The sequence below is a fragment of the Melanerpes formicivorus genome, unplaced genomic scaffold (genome assembly GCF_026170545.1).
Source record: "Melanerpes formicivorus ecotype bairdi unplaced genomic scaffold, bMelFor1.0.p_v2 SCAF_70, whole genome shotgun sequence".
Taxonomy (NCBI): Eukaryota; Metazoa; Chordata; class Aves; order Piciformes; family Picidae; genus Melanerpes; species Melanerpes formicivorus.
Window position 1 is genome coordinate 1,150,772 of NW_027142422.1, and position 21,398 is coordinate 1,172,169.

Here is a 21,398-nt window from a genome sequence, read left to right on the forward strand (position 1 = left end):
CCTTGTCATACTGCAACAGGCTCTGCTCAAGAGTTTGTCACCCTTTTTCTTTAATTATTTAAAGACCACAATAAGGTCTCCACGGAGCCTTCCCTTCTCCAGGCTGAATGACCCCAGCTCTCTTAGCCCTTCCTCATAGGTGAGATGCACCACCCTGTATCTGGGGCAGCCTGCTCCCTAGAGGGACAGCTGCAGTGTCGGGGCCCTGCGGCCGTCCTCGGGGAGCCGGACCCGGCCGGCGCCTCCCCGCAAGGCCACAAGGCGGCGCCGCAGGACAGGAGGGGCCGGGCGGAAGCGGCGCGGGAAGCTGTGCTCTTCCTGGTGCTTGCCGGAGGAAGCGGGGGGGAAAGACTAGCGGCGGCTGCGCTGCGCTCTCCTGGCCGGGCACGCTGCCACCCAGGCGGGCCGGTGGGTGCAGGGGTGACGGTGCCCCCCTCTGGCTGCGGCCCAGGCCTCCGCCGTGCTGGGCCGCGGGACAGCGGGGGGGGGGAGGGGGGGGCGGGGTGGGGGGAGGGAGCAGCCGGGGCGAGCAGCGGCGTGAGCGGGAACGCGAGGAGCGCCGGGGAGAGCTGTGTTTGGGTGCAGGAGAGGGGTGGAGGTTCTTGCTCGCAGATCGGCTGTGCGGCTTTTCCTCTGCAAAATGCCTCCGGCCTGGGCGCGGAGCTGGGGCGGGAGGGCTCCGCCGCGCCGGGAGGGGAGGGCTCGGCTCGGCCGTGGCAGGAGGGGAGGGGAGGGCTCCGCCGTGCCGGCAGGGGATGGGAGGGCTGGGCCGTGCCGGCGCTGGCGGCCGGGCAGCCTGGGCGGGAGGCTTCCTTAACCCTTTCTTAATCGTTCTCCCCCCCTGGCAGCGCCGGGATCCGCTCTGCCTGTTGTGGTCCTTCAGAGTTTCTGACCACGATCCGGGCACAGCCTCCGTGAGGCCGCGGGAGGGATGCTGCTGCTTTCCACAGCAGCGGTCTGGAAGCTTCATCCTCTTTGCTGTGGCGAAGCTGAGAAGCTGTACGTGAAACAGTGTGGCCAGCAGGAGCAGGGAGGTCATTGTGCCCTGTGCTCAGCATTGGTTAGGCCACAGCTTGAGTCCTGTGTCCAGTTCTGGGCTCCTCAGGTCAAGGAGGACATTGAGAGACTTGAAGGTGTCCAGAGCAGGACAACAAGGCTGGGGAGAGGCCTTGAGCACAGCCCTGTGAGGAGAGGCTGAGGGAGCTGGGGTTGCTTAGCCTGGAGAAGAGGAGGCTCAGGGCACCCCTTATTGCTCTCTACAACTACCTGAAGGGAGGTTGTAGCCAGGTGGGGGTTGGTCTCTTCTCCCAGGCATCCAGCACCAGAACAAGAGGACACAGTCTCAAGCTGTGCCAGGGGAGGTTTAGGCTGGAGGTGAGGAGAAAGTTCTTCACAGAGAGAATCATTGGTCATTGGAATGTGCTGCCCAGGGAGGTGGTGGAGTCACCGTCCCTGGAGGTGTTCAAAAAGTATTTGGATGTGGCACTTGGTGCCATGGTTTAGTAGTCATGAGGTCTTGGGTGACAGGTTGGACTTGATGATCTCTGAGATCTTTTTCAACCTTATTGATTCTGTGGAATAAGCTGACTGGGACTACTAATAGTTGTACAGCTTCTAGTATTCCACTTATGACCTCATGATTTTTGGCACAAGTGGCTTTTGGGTTTGTGTCATGGATCTCAGGGAAGTCCTTCTTTGTGGTAGCAGTAGAACATTGCTCTGCCTCAGGCCCTGCTGACATTAGAAGAGCCATAGTCCATATTTTGCTGAAGCTTTGTTTGCAGGCCTCATGGTTAAGTGTAGGTTGTCCTATGTTAATATGATCTTGTTTTAATGTGTTATTTGTTTCCATTCACAGGAATTGCCACTATTGGTGTAAGGACATTGCTGTGAAGACATCACAGTGGTAGGTAGGTCTTCATGGCTCAACAGACTGTCCTGCTGGGATGACATAACTGCAGCCTAAGTGCTGGACACATCTTATGTTTACAGCCTCTAAAAAGATTGCAGTGTACAGCACTGGGGAATTTCACCTTGTCTTCTTTGTAAGGGAAATAGCTCATCCTGCCAACTCTCTTAGCAATCACAGGCTTGTATTTCTGCATGACTAACTAGGGCACTTCAGTATTCAAGCTGATGCCCTACACCAACAATGCACAGTATTATTAAGAAGCACAGAACATCAAACCACTTTTAGGGCATTTCCCGCTCCTGCTGGCAATTCTGCACTGTCTAACCATCAGACATGTGAAACAGGTGCACAGTTGGTGCTTTTACACAGCACTGCCCTCGATCCAGCACTGGTAGGTGTTTCTGAGCTGTGCTTTTTGCCTCCAGTAGGCAGCTGTGTGGCTGCATTATGTACTACACACCACTAGAGGACTTTGCTTCCCAAGTATGAGTTGCATTAACCCCTTCAAAAAACAGTCTCAATATGACAGATAATTATCTCAACTTCTGTTGACTTCAGTGGAATTAAAGGCTGTCACTGCCTTGCTCAGATTCATTTATTTTTACTAGTGTTTACTTGCCTGAAGTCAGGAGGAGACAGGCATGTTTTGATGAGAGGGAGTGTACTAGTTTCACAGAAACTAGTAGTCCCAGTCAGCTTATTTCACAGAATCAATCAGGTTGGAAAAGACCTCAGAGATCATCAAGTCCAACCTGTCACCCAACACCTCATGACTAACTAAACCATGGCTTCAGGTGCCACGTCCAATCCCCTCTTGAACACCTCCAGTGATGGGGACTCCACCACCTCCCTGGGCAGCACATTCCAGTGGCCAATTGCTCTTTCTGGGAAGAACTTTCTCCTCACCTCCAGCCTAAACCTCCGCTGGCACAGCTTGAGACTGCATCCTCTTGTTCTGGTGCTGGTTGCCTGAGAGTTTAAGACATTTCCCCACTGATAATTAAAACTGAGAAAAGGAAGTAATAACATTGATCACAAAAACCCAGCTTTTACATCCTTAATGGCCAGCACAGGCAAACAACTGCCCTCCTCATTTTAGACTGCACATTTGATGGTGCTGTTCCTGTGTTCCTTTGCCTCTGTATTTCTGAAAGCATAAATTACAGGATTGTCACCTGTATTGTCTGCCTCTTGCTGTCTGTTTCATATTTTATGTAGTTTGTTTTGGAAGAGTACTTCAGCTGAAAGCAAACCAGATCCTTCAGTGTCCTGGCTCACAACAGGGTTATGCTCTGCTTTGTATTTGTAGACTAATGTTTTGTAGTTAGTTTCTGAAGGTAATTCAAGTTTCTGTGGTTAGCAAGACAGGTTTTCCATATCTGGGAGACTGATGTGGTTGGATGGTTTTGTCAGGGCTTTTTCCCTCCTTGCCCTTCAGAGAGAACATGCACATGTTGCCTGTGAAATGGCAGTGTCAGACTTCACCACTGGCTGCTTTGAGAAGTGTATTTACGTTAAGCTAAGGTTGGACTCAATGATCTCAAAGGTCTCTTCCAACCTGGTTTATTCTGTTCTATTCCATGAACCTGATTTCTGTTCATGCTGAAGCTGATTCAGAGAATCTTCTGTCATGTAAGAATTGGAGTCAACATGAAATACACATGCTTTCACGTGGGAAATGGAAGAATCAGGTACTATGGACTTAGGGTTTTAAGTGAGAGCAAAAGATGTTATGGCAGCTGTACAGTATCTAGATGTGTATGGGCAAGGTACACAACACATCTTGTGTAAGGGTGGAGATGAAAGCTTTGAGGAGGGCAAGCATGGGGAATGAGAGGTTTGAGATTAAGAAAGGTGGATAGCCCAGGAGTCTCTTGTGCATATGTGAGGTTTCAAGTGTTCCAAGTCATGGTAGTGTTTTACAGGGACCTCAGTGCTAGGTTTTATCCTTCCAAGCAGGCAGGAGAGAGTACAATGAACTCTCACACTTGGGCTGCCTAATGCCTCATCCTAATTGCTGGCATCCTCCCATTGATTGCAAGGAGACTGCTCACAGGTGTAGGGCTTCTTGTAGGCAGGCTGGTGTGACAAGGGAATATGGGTTTGAGTGAGTGTGGGCTTAGCCAAGGGCAGTGATTTGCCTTTGTGGTAGCTGAATGACTTGCATTTCCTTGGGCTGTGGCCCATCCCCATTCTCCTTTCACATAATGTGGCTTGGTTTTAGAGGCAAAAAGTTGCTGTTTAATCAGCACTGTTAACTGTGAGGCAGAACACATCTGCTGTGTGCCCTGTATTCATATGCACTCTGAAAAATCCCAGCTTTATGCTGCTAGAAATCTACAGTTCCAAGTGCTGTCTTGGCTGTAACCCAGCATTGCTGAGACCAGCATTTGACCATGTCCCATGGTAGCAGTGATAGTTCAGTACACCAAGGTTCTGTTACTTTTCACTGGTCCTCACCTAACATAAAGTTCAAACTGAGGGTGAAAGTGTCAGAAAAAATAGATGGGTGAAGCAGCAAACATCTTAATGGAATGAAATAATTGTCAGAGAGGGAGAGAATTCAGAATATTTCTCAGTGATTCATGCTGATAACTCACTGATAATTATAAACCCTGCCTGGTTACAGATAAGATATCTCATTCTCTCTCTCCCTCCCTCCTACCTTTCCCCTGCCCCCCTACAGTTACCACCCATTGCCCCTTGTCCTGGCATTGGGCATCACTGGGAAGAGCCTGGCTCCATCCCCTTGGCACTCACCCTTCACATATTAATAACTATTAATGAGGTCACCCCTTAGCCTCCTCCTCTCCAAGCCAAAGAGCCCCAGCTCCCTCAGTTTCTCCTCATAAGGGAAATGTTCCACTCCCTTAATCATCCTTGTGGCTCTGCACTGGACTCTCTCAAGCAGTTCCCTGTCCTTCTTGAGCTGAGGGGCCCAGAACTGGACACAATACTCCAGGTGCAGCCTCACCAGGGCAGAGTAGAGGGGCAGGAGAACCTCTCTCAACCTAGTAGCCACACCCCTTCTAATACATCCCAGAATGGCCTTGGCCTTCTTGGCCACCAGAGCACATTACTGGCTCATGGTCAACCATCCATCCACTGGGACCCCAGGTCTTTCCCAGGGGCAAGACTCTACACTTGCCCTTGTTGAAATTCATTACATTTCTCTCTGCCCAACTCTCCAGTCTGTCTAAGTCTCCCTGAATGGCAGCACAACCCTCTGGTGTGTCAGCCACTCCCCCCAATTTTGTGTCATCAGGAAACTTGCTGAGGGTGCTCTTTGTTCCCTCATCCAGGTATTGAGCAGCACTGGTCCCAGTACTGACCCCTGAGGGACTCCACTAGACACAGGCCTCCAACTAGACCCTGCCCCATTGACCACAGCTCTCTTACTTTCCTTCCACCATTTCACAATCCATCTCACTACCCAAGCATCCAGACCACAACTGCTCAATTATCCCTCTTCTTTCAGGATTTTCCTCACATTAAAACAGTTTCTGTACATGAGGCAATATGAGATGTCTAAAGGGGGGGAAGTAAAAGAAGGGGCAGTATGTGGCTGTGAGTGCACCACAGGGTTAAACAGAAGCTTTGCTGCTTGAATGAAGGCAAGATGGATTTAATAGTTTCATGGTAATTGCTCCATCTATCTATACAAACATCCCCCCTGTGCAGACACCACTAGAGAATGAGGAGACTGTGTTTCATTTTGGTTCATGACTTCTGTTTGGTGGTAATTTGGCAGGTAATGCTTGTAGAAGCTTAGAAAATAAAGGTGAGACAACATAGAAAACAAAAAGGTAGTGGTAGGAGGGGAAAGTGTTTAGTACAAGCATTTTAGGCTGCATTGTGTGGAAGGCTCCCTTTTAATCTTACTGTAGTAGGAAGTTTTAAGGAATGAGATCTTTACTGATGCTCATCAAAACCTATAGATGACAGACTTCAGTTAGCCCCCCCCAGGGAAGGGATCTTTAATAGCTGCAGACCATAGTACTCAAGTCCAACAAAAATAAAGTCAGTGCTTGTCACCATCTTGATGCATAAGTTTCTGTGGATTAAAAAGCTACTCTCTTCTCTTCTAGGTCACCCTGATCACCAGGAAAAACCTCTCCAGGAGATGGTAAGCAGCCTCTCTGGGTTTCTGTGTCGTAGCTTCGTCACATTTGCTATGCAGAATGCATATAAACACATTTATTGAACTGTCAGTGCAGGCATGCAAAGATTCTATCTGAAAGCAGCTAAACTGCTTTGAAAATAGAACTCACATTACAAGAGGAAGTAGTTTGTCTGCTCCTGGGAAGACTCCAGAGTCATAACAGGAAAAAAACAGAGAACTCTGATCATCTGCCTTGGATTTATGGCTTTTGTTTCCATGAGGAAATCTCTTATTTCCATTTATTCCCCAGCTGAAAAAGCACAGGCACAGAGCTAAGCTGGACTCCAAAATGTTGGCTTCCCTTTTCCACCCCAATGTAAAACATTGCTGGAATTTCTTTTTCAACCAGGGTATTTTTAAAACTCAAATGTGAAAAGGGTTTTTCAAGGGTCACTTTCAACAAAGAAGCCCCCAAAAGCAGTTGGACAGGGACCAGCATCACAGTCCTGTCTACAAGAACTGGCTTTTTGTCTTCCTTTCCCTTACATTAACAACTGGAGCTAGTCAGCTAGAGGAATCAGCCAGCTGGATTGCAGAGCTTGCAGTAAAGTCATCAAGGCCTCTTTTAGAAACATTGTGGAAGCACTGGAGATAATTTCTGAGCTCTAAGAGAACGTGCTGTCTCCCATGGAAATGCACAGCGTGTGTTACACCTGCTGTGGTCAACCTTCGTGGCATTTCAAAACTGTATTTTGAAGTAGTGTGGAAAAAATAGACAAAATGTTCTAAAAGTAACTGGTGAATGTACCAGAGTTGACAAAAGGACCTCCCCATCTGACTGCTGAAGGGTGGGAAGCCGGCGTGACATTCTTAGGCAGAGCAAGAACAGTAAATAAAACATTGTTCATCCATAGCTTTTAGGTGGTTGGATGGTTAGGAATGAAGAAATCCCATATGGAAGGCAGATGCTTTTCTTGCACCCACTCATCTTAGGAATGAGTGTTCTGAAATGCATGGGTTTGTAGCAGAGCACTGTTAGGCCAAGAGGAGAATTTCACTCAGGTTTCCCTCGAGTCCTGTGTCCAGTTCTGAGCCCCTCAGTGTAGGAAGGAGGTTGACTTGCTGGAACGAGTCCAGAAAAGGGCAACAAAGCTGGTGAAGGGTTTGGAACACAAGCCCTGTGAGGAAAGACTGAGGGAGCTGGGGTTGCTCAGCCTGGAGAAGAGGAGGCTCAGGGGTGACCTTATCACTCTCTACAACTACCTGAAGGGAGATTGTAGACAGGTAGGGGTTGGTCTCTTCTCCCAGGCAGCCAGTACCAGAACAAGAGGACACAGTCTCAGGCTGCACCAGGGGAGGTTCAGGTTGGATGTTAGGAAGAAGTTCTACACAGAAAGAGTGATTGCCCATTGGAATGTGCTGCCAGGAGGAATGGGTGTTCAGGAGGAGACTGGATGGGGTGCTTGGTGCCATTGGTTAGTTGTTTAGGTGGGTTGGATTGGTTGATGGGTTGGACACAATGATCTTGAAGGTCTCTTCCAACCTGGTTTGGTTTATTCTAGATAAAGGTTCACCTCCAAGAACTGTTACTTGTCAGGAAAGATACTTTGAAATCAAGTAGGTAAGGCCCACAGGCCTTCACAAATAGAATGAATAAGGTTGGGAGAGACCTCAAAGGTCATCAAAGGTGCTTTTTTTCTTAGACATACCTTAAGGAACATGTTTGTTGTGGTGAGTTTTCTTTATAAGCACTGCTAGTTGGGGGTATTGTGTTTGTGAGAGCACTTACCAATGAACATTACAAAGAGATAGCATTTATAGCTCTCTTATGGTAGTGGACTCAATTTTGCAGCAGGAAGGAAAACATGAGAGTTACAGCTGTTATTCCAAACTCTGGCATTTGCATTATTGCCTGAAAACCAGAAAGTGAAACCAAATACAAGTCAATGAAATTTGCTCAGTGTTCAATGGAAAGTGTTTCTGGGTGTGTGTGGAGTTTCTGCTTTGTTCTGGGATTTATATCCCCCCCCCAGAGAACCATTCTTTTGAGGCTATGGAAGGGAGCCAGTGCAGATCAAGCAAGCACACTTTAAAACACATGGGGGGTAATTGTGGATGACCTTTTTTTTTTTTTATTACAAGAAAAACCCCAAACAATAAAGGACTATAAATGTTGCACTCATCTCTGAGAACTTCAGCTCAGCTTGGAAGAGCTTGGAGCATTTGCCTGAATGTGGTTTGATTCAAATGCTTTCAGTTTAAAATAAGAGGCCTTCCATCAAACATTTGCTGTGGAAATTAAGATGTGGGTGAAAGAGGGGGGGAAAAAAAAAGAAGCCATTTATTTATTGGTTGTAGGCCCTAGTCTACTTTACAGCCTTCTTTTAAGAGCCTCTATTATCCCCTCTTTTTCAGAGCAGTGTGAGGAGGGAGATGAAGTGGTCTGTAGGGCGTAAAGCTGGGGGGCTTCATATTTCCTGGTGAAATCTGAACAGCTTGCAACTCTTTTTTTCAGGGAAACTAAGATTAACATGAAGACAGGAGAAGGGGTACTACAGTATGTTTCATTCTATAGAAATATTTTGCTGTGTGCCTGTGTCAGTGGCACTTTATTACCCCTTCTCATGTGTGGTTGCTGATGAGTACAAAAGGGAGATCTGCTGGCAGCTTGCGCTCGACTAAATACAGTCCTGTTTTGATCAAGGCCCTGATGGATATATGAACTTGGCTGGATTGCCATTTGGCCTTTTCTGGGAAACTTATTTTGGCAGGCAGATGGAGGAAATATGTTGCTGGATAAAATGAATGTCTTTGTTTAACATGTAGGAATTTTAATCTCCCCTGTTTTCTGTCTGCGGATTTGGAAGTCAGGTGTAGGCCGCAACACACACACCTTGGAATCACTCAGTCCTTCCAACTCACATGAGCAGCTGAGGAATTGGGGAATATATCCACATAGCATATCCCCTACAAAAAACCCTGACTTTACTGCAATAGCACAAACACTTGGAAAATACTTTGGACACTATGGCTGCTCTATTGGTAATTCTGCACTGGTAGCTGTGTGATGCAGGAACCTTGTGAGAGCAATGAAGTGTAGTGCACTTGCCCTGTGTTAATAATTGTTCTCTTTCAGATCTATATTGTTTATCATATATTCTGCCCCTCTACCCTGGTGAGGCCACACCTTGAGTATGGTGTCCCATTCTGGGCTCTCCACCTCGAGAGAGAGGGAACTACTAAAGAAAGTCCAATGGAGGGCTGCAAATATGATTAGGGGGCTGAAGCATCTCTCTGATGGGAAAAAGGCCAAGAGACCTGGGGGTGGTTAGCCTGGAGGAGTCTGAGAGGGAATCTTATTGATGCATATAAATATCTAAAGGGTGAAGGTCAAGAAGATGGGGCTGGGCTCTTTGCAGTGGTGCCCATTAATAGAACAAGGGGCAGTGAGTTCAAACTAGAACACAGGAGGTTTCAATTAAACACAAGGAAAAACTTTGAGGATGATGTAGCCCTGGAAGAAGCTGCCCAGAGAGGTTGTGGAGTGTCTTTCTGTGGAGACTTTCAAATCCTGTCTGAATGTGGTGCTGTGTAAGCAACCTATCTGAACCCTCTTTAGCAGAGGGGTTGGACTCTCTACTCTCCAAAGATCCCTTCCACCCCCTACCTTTCTGTGATGACAGAAGGGTAAGTAGTGATTAAAAAGCAGAATTTGCATTTGTGTTTACAGTGCCTGTCCTCTCAGTTGCTCTCTCTCTCAATTTGTTTCCTCTCTCTTGTGTCTTTGGTGTGCCACAGGAGGACACTGAGCCATGGTATTCCAAGCAAGTGTTTGCAAGATACTGGAAGCACTATAGCTTAGCCATGTGCTGGATGCACAGACACCAGAAAGCCTACAGGAGAGCCGTGGAGTCCTTGTATCAGCTGCCATGGCCTCCTTGTGCCCCCTCCCCAAAGAACCGCTACTGGGATTGGGATGGCAGCGATCTCCCGCCTACCCGAAACCGTTCTGCCAGCTGCAGACCGAGCGGCAGAGCTCCATGCTGTGGGAGAGCTCAGCGGTATGCAGATGCTCACCGAGGGAGGGAGGATGCTGAGAGGGACTCCGAAACGGAGCAGGACTCTGAGTCTGAAGGGGAGATAGAGTATGACCTGAGTAACATGGAGATCACGGAGGAGCTGCGGCAGTTTTTTGCCCAGACAGAGCGGCACCGGGAAGAGCTGCGTAAGTCCCTGCTTAGTCTCTGTGTTCTGGTGCTTGGTGGCCCTGAGTTATGGATGGCTTCAGCATTTACAGGTTTTGTAAGAATTCCCAGAAAGGAGCACTGGAAGTGAAAGCCAAACAGAATAGAGAAAGCTAACCTGATGAGTACAGTTAAGTACCCTTTGTTAGACATAAGTCTCAGGAAGTGTTTGGAGGTTTTTCATTAAGAGAGAGAGAAAATTATGCCAGCAATAAGGAGAACAGCACATTTGTCCTGAAGATAACACTGAGCTTTATTGCTGAAAGACTGCAGAATTGTAATGGTTACATTTAATTAGCATCCTGTATGTATCACAGTATCAGTCAGGGTTGGAAGGGACCACAAGGATCATCTAGTTCCAACCCCCCTGCCCTGGGCAGGGACACCCCACACTAGATCAGCCTGGCCAGAGCCTCATCCAGCCTGGGCTTAAACACCTCCAGGGAGGTGTTTGAGAGAAGAACCCAGAGGAAGTGCTTTACTACATCACTGCATCCTAGAGTAAGCCTAGGTTTATTTCATAATGAGGAGCAGGCATTTTGTTTGTTACCCTTTGGCTAACCCAACAGTGACAACACATGACCTTTTGCTTCTCCCCCTGCATCCCTATGGTGCTCTTCATTCTGTGCTGTACCACAGGTTTCTCTGATTTGCATCTTGAGCTGGACCCAAATCTACAAGTGAATATGAGCCAAAGACTTAAGACTTTTTCTTAGGTCTTGATGCTCAGAAGTCATCTTTGTTGCAGTGAAATCCTTAGAAAGAAGTAAAAGCTTATGCTGTGCTTTATCAACACTTCACTGCAAGTGCGCCAGGCAAACCTGTTTTAAGAAAGCAGCAATATGAAGATGACTTTGTTCACATGACTGCAGTTGGAAGTACCCACAATGAATGTTTGCTAGAGCTGTCTCTGCTTGCTCTGAAAGAGGGAGATACTCTAAAAATGCATGAAAAGGACAATGATTAGGAGTGAGAGATAAAAATTCAGGTATTTGATCAGGGGGTATCCAGAGAGCTGAAACACTTCTGCTTAACTTCATACTTCCTATCAGTATGGAGCACAGCTGATGGAGTTAGCAGAGAAAAGTGAGTTAGGGATCTCAGTGGTGATGCTTGCCATGCATGCCTTTCTCATCATGCTTTTGCAGGATCAGTTTTGTCGTCTCTGTTGAAATGTTCCTTTAAAGAAGTGCAGGATGCTTGAAGATCCTTGGCTACTTCTGGAAATACTGTGGGCTTTCATTTGATTGATTTCATCTTTGTGGTTAGCGGTGTCTGAAGGTGTGCAAGTGATTAGAGTGGTGTCCTGGAAATAGGGAAATCTGGCCTCAGAGATGCTCTCTGTTGCAGATACTCTCATATGACCTTGGTGTAGCTGTTTAATCTCTTCCTGACCCCTCACTGGGTGCTCTTGCTAAAAATATGATTTGATTCTTTCTGGTGAGCAGGTGGACTGGAAAGAGGTTTGTGACTCAGAATAAGGATTTTCCTTTTGTCCTTTCCACCACAGCAGTGCTTGAAGCTTTTGGGAATAATTAGGTGTCTGCTGTGTGCCATGCACTAGCCTAGTTATGGGCAAGTGTAACTGTATTCACTGCAGCAGCAGCTCTTCATGTAAATCTAAGTGGAATCTGGTTTTTAGCTATCACATGCCTCACTTTCTTCACTAGCTTCTCTGATAAAGTGAGGACAGTAGTAATAATGGTCTGCCATTCCTCAAAGCACACAAAAGTAAACAAGCACTTGATTTAATTGGCATTTTATAGTGCCAGAGAACTCTAGGGTGAACAATGCTATCTAAATGCTAATGTGGTAATTAAAAATACAGTATGGTTTTGCTCAGCAATAATTTTTCTTGCATGGTGGAGGAAAAGGAAAATAGAATAAATTTTTAATTCTGTTGAAGTTTCTCAGAAGAAGAAACATAAGCAGCAGGAGGGGAGGAAAATCATTGTTCCCTGATGGTGTCAGATAAGCTGGTGTGGAGGCTGTGTGCTGAAGGCAGTGCCACTCTGCTTTAGGAGGTATTAATTTTCCTGGATGCTGTTTCTGAGCAAAATTAAATGTAGGGGTTCATTAAGCTGCAATCCATAGTGAAGGTATCATGTTGTATCTTTCATACTGTGATGAAGAGCAGTTGTTGTTCTGTATTGAAGCTCAAGAAGACAGATCATTTGTCCACAAAAGAAACCCACAGTTACTTCAGTATTTCCTCTCTGATGTCTTTTCATCCCAAACTGTATGTCCTGGGCTGCTCCCTCCACCATAGGGGCAAATCTGTAGAGAAACTTGGGCACTATGAAGCCAGATAATGCCTGAAATTGAGGCACTCATGTCTGGAGGAGACATCTGTAATGTTGAGGCAAGAGGTTTTGATTTTCTCTAGATTGAAAGAGAATGGTTGGGTATGCCAAAGTGAAATACCAGTAGTGACCTTGGTGGTAAGTTGAAGTATAAGCTAGGGAACGTTAAGGGGAAGGTTGTGTCTCATGTTTTCTTCTCTGGCATAACAAGGTGATCCAGGTGGAGTTCACAGCCTTTGACCTCTGCATCTTCAGATGCACTTGGAAGGAGATACTTGATTTGCCCTTCCTTTAGAATTGATGCTGTCAGTTTGCTATATGTTTACTGGCAATTTGCTGTGTGAGACAGATGTGGGGAAGGAAGAGCAATGGAACAAACAGAAAGGGGACTTTGGCACCCAAAGAAGGGGATACTAGTACAGAGGCTGGAGATGTGAAGGATGACTTGGGGCTGTTCAGTCTGGAGAAAATAAGGCTCTGAGGTGACCTAATTGTGGCCTTCCAGTATCTGAAGGGGGCCTACAAGAAGGCTGGGGAGGGACTGCTCAGGATCTCAGGTAGTGATAGGACTAGGGGGAATGGAATGAAGCTGGAGGTGGGGAGATTCAGGCTGGGTGTGAGGAGGAAGTTCTTCCCCATGAGAGTGGTGAAGCCCTGGAATGGGCTGTCCAGGGAGGTGGTTGAGGCCCCAGCCCTGGAGGTGTTTAAGAGCAGGCTGGATGAGGCTCTGGCCAGCCTGATCTAGTGTGGGGTGTCCCTGCCCATGGCAGGGGGGTTGGAACTAGATGATCCTTGTAGTCCCTTCCAACCCTGACTGATTCTATGATACTATGACTTGCATTAGTTTGGCATTTCTGAAGCTCTGCAGAGCTGGGAGATACCATACAACATTAATGCAGCTATTTGGGACATGCATAACAAGAGTCTCAACTTACCAAGTGTGAAGCAGCTGGCTCCCATGCATGATCACATCAGCATGTTGAAAGATAATCGAATGGCTGATGTCTTCACTTCAGTTCCTGATCTAGAATTTACTAGTGGTAAGTGGGATCACAGGCATCAGAGGGTAAGATTGTGCAAACTTTGTAACTGTGGAAGATTTAAACAGGCCTGAGGTCTGGGTGGGAAAGGCATTCATGTTTGGGTGGTGGTGCACAAGCATTAGCACTAAGTGCAGAGGCAGAAGTTTCAAAGCAAAGAAAACCATCATGTCAGACTAGCCAAAGAAGAAAACTTCAGGTGTGTTTCATTTGTTGGTAACTGCCACAAACCTGAAGAACCAGCAGATTTCCTCAGTTTTGGAGCAGTTTGTTGTGTTTTGTTTTCCTCTCACTGTGGGCATTTGCAGTGATTGGCTGACTTGCACAGTAAAACCTTTGAAACTGGCAAGCTCTCAGCTCTGCTGCATTATTTAACACTTCAGCAGTGATACAGTTGGTCACAAGCAGCCTCTTTTAAAACAATCTCTGTGTGTGTGTGTCTGTGAATTCATGTAAAACTATTGCTAGTTTTTGCAGGCATGTCATGTGTTGCAGTCAACTTAGGTGTTCCTGCAGTGCCCCAAAGTAAATGTGAGCAGGGTTTTACTGAGGCTACATGAAGTCAGACACATGAATGCACTACAAACTTCTCTTGTATAATACATGCACCATGCATTTGGCTAGAACTCCTTACAGGCAGTTTTAACTTATAGTATCATAGTATCAGTCAGGGTTGGAAGGGACCACAAGGATCATCTAGCTCCAACTCCCCTGCCATGGGCAGGGACACCTCACACTAGATCAGCCTGGACAGAGCCTCATCCAGCCTGGGCTTAAACACCTCCAGGGACAGGGTCTCAACCACCTCCCCAGACAACCCATTCCAGGGCTTCACCACTCTCATGGTGAGGAACTTCCTCCTCACATCCAGCCTGAATCTCCCCACCTCCAACTTCATTCCATTCCCCCTAGTCCTATCACTACCTGAGATCCTGAGCAGTCCCTCCCCAGCCTTCTTGTAGGCCCCCTTCAGATACTGGAAGGCCACAATTAGGTCACCTCAGAGCCTTCTCTTCTCCAGACTGAACAGCCCCAACTCCTTCAGTCTGTCTTCATAGGAGAGGTGTTCCAGCCCTCTGCTCATCCTTGTGGCCCTTCTTTCCTCTTCAGTTGTTTCTTCATATGCAGTCATCTAATGATGCTGGGGTTTAGGAAGTTTTCTTGTCAGGTTGCTCTGGTTCTTCACATAACCATTGTGCCTATACAGTGCTTCTTGCTCTGGTTCTTCACATAACCATTGTGCCTATACAGTGCTTCTTGGGGATGCTTGTAGTTGCATTTAAAAATCTTCCCTCTGGCTTTTGAAAAGCATGTAGTTATTTTTCAGGGTTACCATACCTGTCAGGCCTAAGCAGTGCACTGAGTTCTCCAAGCATCCTAGATGAAGAGGCCACAATACAGTAAGTTGCCTTTTTATGTTTTCAAGACTTATAAGGATAGAAACCAAGAAGGGAAGAGGCACAAGCCTAACAATTTTGTCAATTGCCTAATTGCACATATTTCTTACATTTTTAAGTTGAGCCTTTGAAACATGCATTTTACCCTCATGAAGTTTTTCACTGGGCCCTTTTCACATGTAAGAGAAGATGAGTGCTGTGATTGAGTCCAGCACTGGGAGTACAGTGAGAGCTGTTGCCTGCTGCAGCCAACAGGTGATGAGACAGGTTCCTTTCTTTAAAAGCAAAGCAAAGTAGCACCATCATGGCAGTTCATGACTGAAGGATAATGGTCTGACAGTTGTTAATGCTATGACTAGCTTTCCTTCTGTTAGAGCCTCTGTTTGTGTTGCCCACACATAGCCTCCAGCCTCTCCCAAAATAGCCTTGTCTCCACTTCAAATGTTCATGCCAGATGGAAAACCTTTAGAAGGAATTGAAAGGAAATGGTGAATGAAGAGGTTTCTTCCAAATCTGCAATTTGTAGGGCTTTTTTCCCCCCCTTGGGTTTCTTTTTCTCTGAAAGATGATGGTCACCACTGCCTCTTCCATGAAGAGGGAGTAATGGAGTTTTCCATGTTTTGAAATGTGTTTGGATAGTACCAGATCCAGGAAGCTTTGGGTTTTGTTTAAGGCCCATATACTTCTTTGGAAAATTGATGCAGGCTTTTTTGCCACCATGCTTTTCTTCTTGCCTTCACTGCTGGTAAATGCTTTTCTCTTTCTTTCATCTCTCTCTTTCTCCATCAGACTGTGATTCAAATTCTTGGTCACCAGCATCTTTTTAGTTTCTTCTTCCCTACTCTGAACTGTCAAAGCAGCTGGATGGTGAATGTCTGCTCAACTTCCTTGACTTTGTTAGCCTTGTTGTCACATGAACTTTTACCACTATCTCTAGAAGCTGAACTGCTGAAGCTTCTGGGAAATGCTTGTGAAATAAGAGTTCTCTCAGCAGTATGTGTGGGTACTTGTAGAGATGCCTTTTGAAGCATGTTCTTTTGTGAATGGATGGAGAGATGTGAAAGGCTCTTCTTTTGTACCACTTCTCTGCTCTTGATGATTGAACCTTTTATTGTGTAGCAGCAAAATCTTCACAAGTGCACACACTGTGTCCAATGTAGAGGCTGTGTTATTTGATACTGGAAGCCAACAGCTGAGAAAATGCCTACTTGCTAGAGAAACAAAGGAAAGCACACAATTTTCACTGCTTTAGTGTTGAAAAGCAGTCTGTACTTGCAAAAGTGGAGAGCAACAGTTGGTCACAGTTTTACATCCATTCCATAAGAGACAAAGTTACCTTTGTACTAAGAGCATCAGTTGTAGAATATGTACAGTTTTGCTCTCTGATCTTACGTCTTTCCTATTGATCCCACACATTTTGCAACCAGTGGATGTTATGCTGTAGAGGTGGACTTAATGGCAGAAACTCCCACCCTCTGCTGCATGCTCAAGAGAGGTGGCTGAGGGTTAACACATAAAACTGGAAATCATATGTGAAGTTCTTCCTATTTGTCCCTCAGGCTGAGACTTTGACAGTATTGGCAGCCCCTGAAAGTATGGAAGTGCAAGGCCAGGCTGCTTATTTTTGCCACTGAGGGATGTCCCAGGTTTGAGCTCCGAGATGACATTTGAGGATGCTGTGCATCATGCTGCCATGTGTACAGCCTGTGCAGTTGGGTGGAGGTGGTGCCTGGAATGCCACTTTCCTGTCTACCAGTGGCTGTCTTGGGGCTCAGTTCTTCCTAAGCATGCTGTGCAGTACTAGTACTTGTGCTGCAGCAGGTTTACAGCTAGAAGCATGGAAGAAGCAGCTCCCATGGTTCTGTGTGAGTGTAGTATAGACACTGCTTTAAGAGGAATGCCAAGATGTCAGCTCCTCTATTTCATCTTATATTTGATGGCAATGAGGAATGCTGTCTTAACATGAGAATGTGTTCAACTTCAGAAACCTGTTTGAAATTGTCACCCTTCATTTGTCTGTCTCATGTGTTCTAGTGACTGGAGTGGAGATAGCATATACTTCAGGTGGCTTGTTGAGAAGTTCAGTTTGTTCATATCTATAAGAGATTTTGATTTACCCCAGCAGTAAGTAAGCAAAAGCCTCAAATTGTAGGAGAATGAACAATGTAATCTGAAAATGTCTCATTCCAGACCTTTTGCTTAAGAGTGAAGTTAGATGCTGTGCCTGTGACCAAAATGCCTCCTGACGTGTTCCTCCCTGAACAGATGTGGGATCACAGCTACCCTTTCTCCCAGAGAGCTGTTATCCCTGAGCTATTCATGAGTCAGAAGTCTGGCAATCTTGGATTGTTGCAGCTCTTGGTAAATCACTGTTCTGGTAAAATTCCTTGTGACTGGGCTTGTCATGGGACTATGAGAATAAGACATGCAGGGCAGAGGCAGATCATTGCTCCTCTCAGCTGCCCTGTCCCTCATCACCCACCTGCTAGATCTGCTTTTGATGGCTGTTTGTTGATAGTTGCTGGTCTCAGAAGCATCCAGTGGAAACAGGTCAGTAGCTTGCTGTCATGGATTAGCTACTGGATGTTTCTCTCTGCAAAGAAGATGCATGCAGTCATTCAATTTTAGGTCAGACAAGCAGCGTCAACACCTGTTCTGTGTCCTTGCAGTTTCCAAGGCTTGTCTGCACTGTGGGACTCTTCAAAGCCCACCTGGGCTCTGCAAAACTTGGACAAAGTAACACCAAGGGAGACCCCAGGGCTAAGAATAAGGAATCCTTCCCTAGTCTTGTAAGAGCAAAAATAGCTTTCAGAGTGCTGTTATAGAAGATTGTTTCATCTGGGAACAGTTTGGTGTGGGAAGACAGACTCTACTTATGCCACTTACACTCAACAGTGCTGGTAATTTTTTGAAGGCAAGTCTGCCTGCTTGCTTATGGTGTTAGCATCTGCAGCTGCCTTGAGTGGCTCCTCCAGTCTTCCCTTCATTCTTTGTCTCTGCAGGAGAGCCTGTCAGAGCAGCTGCAGCTGCTGTGGAAAAGAGCAGGTGAGACTGTGACAGACACATGGGACATAAAAGCTGCTCTGTGCTACTCACTCAGCTGGGGCAGTCTGTCTTCACAGTGTATGCACTTTGCCATTTCCCCTAGAATGCCTCAGTGACCAGTTCTGTCTAGGTGCCAAATGCAGCATTTCTGCATCTCTCAATGACTTTGCTTAGTTCTCTGCTGATAAAGCTGAATTCATATGCCATCAGCACGGTACTCCCAGGCTTGTGAGCGGGCAGTGACAGTGGGAGCTATGAGTTAAGCATTTTCTAACAGTCTTGGTTTGTATCTGCCTGGGGAAACTGTTGCTGCAGCAAGAATGTTCAAGATTTCAGAGTGTACAGTGCTGGGGTAATTGCCAGAAGATAGAGGTGGAAATAGATGTAGTGACATTGTGTGCTTTCTGTGCTCCTTGGTTTCATAATCTGCAACAGAATTTGGTGGGAAAATACATCAGGTATTACACATTTTAAGTCCCTCTGTTGTAAAGCAAACCTCTTGTGCCAATTTGCTTGGGGACACATAGCTTACCCCTGCAAATTTGACTGGGGTACTGTTCAAGCCACTATTTCAGAGGCACTGTTTGCTTTTCAACATCTCTCACTCTGCCTCAGTTATGTTAGCAGCATCCAGCTGGAATTCATGTCCACCGACACTAGGGAAATGTGGGTGCTGCGGAGGCAGAAACTGTTCTGTCTGCCTGGGTTGCTTTGAAACTCATGTTTTGGTATGCTCAAAATCAAGTGAGAGGGATGGACAGAGGCTGTTGGGCTACCCATCTCAGGCTTGGACTTGGGTGGCCTCTCTATTGTGACCTTGGCCATGGCATGTGGGACTAGATCCACGAAAGCGTTCAACATGGGTGGAATTTAGAAACAAAGTCGTAATCTTACTCTTCCAACCATGCCTTGGGGAAGAAGAGGGATGCATCTTAAACCCCAAGGTGCAAGAGAACATTGTCACTCTTCTCTTTTCTAGTGGCTGGGTAGAGCACCTTTGCCACTTCGTGACAGGATTTGCTGTGAAGCCCATTCCACAGAATCTAAAGCATGTCTGCACTAGGACTTTGTGTCCATGTTCTTTTGATTTGGACCTGTAACACAGGGGTGGTAACACTGACCTGTGTCCAGAAAACAGAGGAGACTGAGATGACAACATGCCAAGAAGCAGGTGTACTGTAGCCCTGTGAACTACTCAGTCCAGACTGGTCCAGCTGTTCATCAGTGTTACCATTGTTACTGGCCTTGCTTATCCAGGTGTCAGAGCTTCCCCCCTGATATTTTCAAGAGCATATAACTGAGTTGTCAGAATTCTGCAGTACACTGAAAGCACAGAGCCAATGTAGAATTGAGAATGATTCTTAAATGGATGTTTGCATTGAAGTTAGGTTTGTGCTGAAGTGAATAACATGGGCTTTATGCTGTTGATTGTTATTGCTCACATTTAGCTGGATAAGTATCTCCTGGGTTTAATTTAATCTGTAGTTGCTGAAGAGCTGGTGGTTGCTATAAAAATCATCTCTCTGATCACAGAAACTGGGGACATTTTGGCAAGGAATGGCTCCAAAGTGCATGCTGGGCCTCAGTTTCAATATGGTTACTCAATTCCTAATGAGCCAATGCTATTCTCTCACTCTGAGCCAATGCTCTTCTCTCACTCTGGACAGTCCTTGTCAAACACCTTTATTTCCAGAAGGTCTGCCAGGCCTGATGTGGTTGCTGAGCAGGAGGATTGGAAGACTCGCTTGAAAATTCATCAGTTGTCATTGCTTTGGGATTTTTGGCCAGTGATATAGTGGGGAAAAATTGTGGAAGAGTCCAGGTTATGGAGACTGCATCATGTGTGACTTGGTGGTGGAGGAGGTGTTGAGGTGGTACATGATAGATCATCTGGTTGGCTTTGGAGGAGTGGAGGAAGAAGTATCTGTCTTTTTCTGATCTCTGCATTTCTCAGTAGGTGAAGCTGGTGATGTGTAGCTACTTGCTTTCCCTGCTTTTGCATTCTACTCTTGGCATTAGTTACCACTGCTGTGAACAGCATGACAGGCTAGATGGGACTGGAGTCTGATGGCTCTCCTCATGTAAAGTCTTCTCTTCATCAGGTTACTTGAGCACTTCCTTCCTGTGTGAATTGCCCTGTTGGAGTGACAGAGGAGAGCCCTGAAGCTCCCACTTGCTGAGAAGTGCAGAGCTTTCTGCAGGGCAGGATGCTGCCTTTTTGAAAGAAGACAGTGCTCACACTGCTGCTCCAACAGCCAAAGCTGGAATTATTCCTAGTGTCAAACGTTTCCCTTTTGTGAAAGGTACAAGAGAGGTTCTGTGGTGTATTTTCTCTGTTTGTCTTGTTGGGGGTTTATGTATTCAAGTATGTTTCATTTAGCCTACTAGAATGCTGAAGTGAGCAATAGGAATCTCAGAAGGTCAGAAGTAAATGAAGTTTCACAGGCTGAATCCTTTAGTTTGACTTTGTTTCTCCTTCACAATGATTGATCAAGCAACACACTGTGTTTTACTAACAGCATAGGGGGGGAAAAAGCACATTTAGAATAGAATAGAATAGACCAGGTTGGAAGAGACTTTCTTGCTGAAATTGTCTGAATCAGAGCTGGTTATTTAATTCTGCACATCTACTAAGTCATGGAGCTGCTGGTTAACTAAAAAGTCAGTTCATAGCCTGCATATGCTTCCTTTCAGAACAGCAGTGACATGGTTACAGGTTGCTCTCAAGAATACCTCTCTCTCAAATGTTTTTTGATTAAAATAGTGGATTTCTCTGCAGAAATTACTGAGTTGCTTTCTCATGTCACACAATAAACCAAACTTGAATTCAGCAGTGAACTGAAGAAAGAAGTTGCAGGCTACTTCCTTTTGGTTTTTTTCCCCCCAAAGCAGCAAACTTTCTTCCAAGTGGATGTGTTTCATTTCTCTTCAGGACCCATGAAGAAGCACTGCAAAGCTCCTCTCTCTGCAGTGTGCTCCTTTGCTTCTGGAAAGAGGCACTTGTAAATGTGAACCTTGCCTTGTTCAGTCTCCCCTGACAGTGCCATAAGTGTATGTGTGTGTATGGATAGGGTTATATATAGGTTCCAGTAATCCTTCTGTTTACTCCAGCACTGGTGCCCTTGCCTGGCGTCAGCATTGTTGCCCTCAGCGACAGATTGGAGTTGTTTGGGGGATGGGAGTGCAGAGTCAGCCGCTCTGCATTTAAGCTTATTGCTGTAGACTTGATCCTTTCTAGAGGCAGCTGCCAGTGCCTGCTCTTGTACTGATTTCTAAGCAGTGGTCAGTCAGTGCCTTCCTGGCTGGTTACTTCTGTCAGATGGCACAGGCATATGGTCTGGACCCCTGGGTGTCT

The 21,398-nt window shown here is 46.2% G+C and overlaps 1 protein-coding gene across 4 annotated transcripts in view; it reads left to right on the forward strand.

Annotated features, from left to right (window-relative positions):
* Positions 1-309: 309 nt before the first annotated feature.
* Positions 310-21,398, forward strand: part of GEMIN8 (gem nuclear organelle associated protein 8) — a 29,921-nt gene continuing 8,832 nt past the window's right edge. Inside the window, exons 1-5 of one of the 4 annotated variants that reach the window (XM_068163104.1) lie at positions 319-408; positions 849-999; positions 1,859-1,910; positions 6,001-6,038; positions 9,813-10,239. In XM_068163104.1, coding sequence (XP_068019205.1) covers positions 6,036-6,038; positions 9,813-10,239 — 430 coding nt within the window. In that variant the 5' untranslated portion in view covers positions 319-408; positions 849-999; positions 1,859-1,910; positions 6,001-6,035. Of the gene's footprint in view, positions 409-848; positions 1,000-1,858; positions 1,911-6,000; positions 6,039-9,812; positions 10,240-21,398 lie in introns of all 4 variants that reach the window. The other 3 variants (XM_068163106.1, XM_068163103.1, XM_068163105.1) reach the window with 3 other exon arrangements.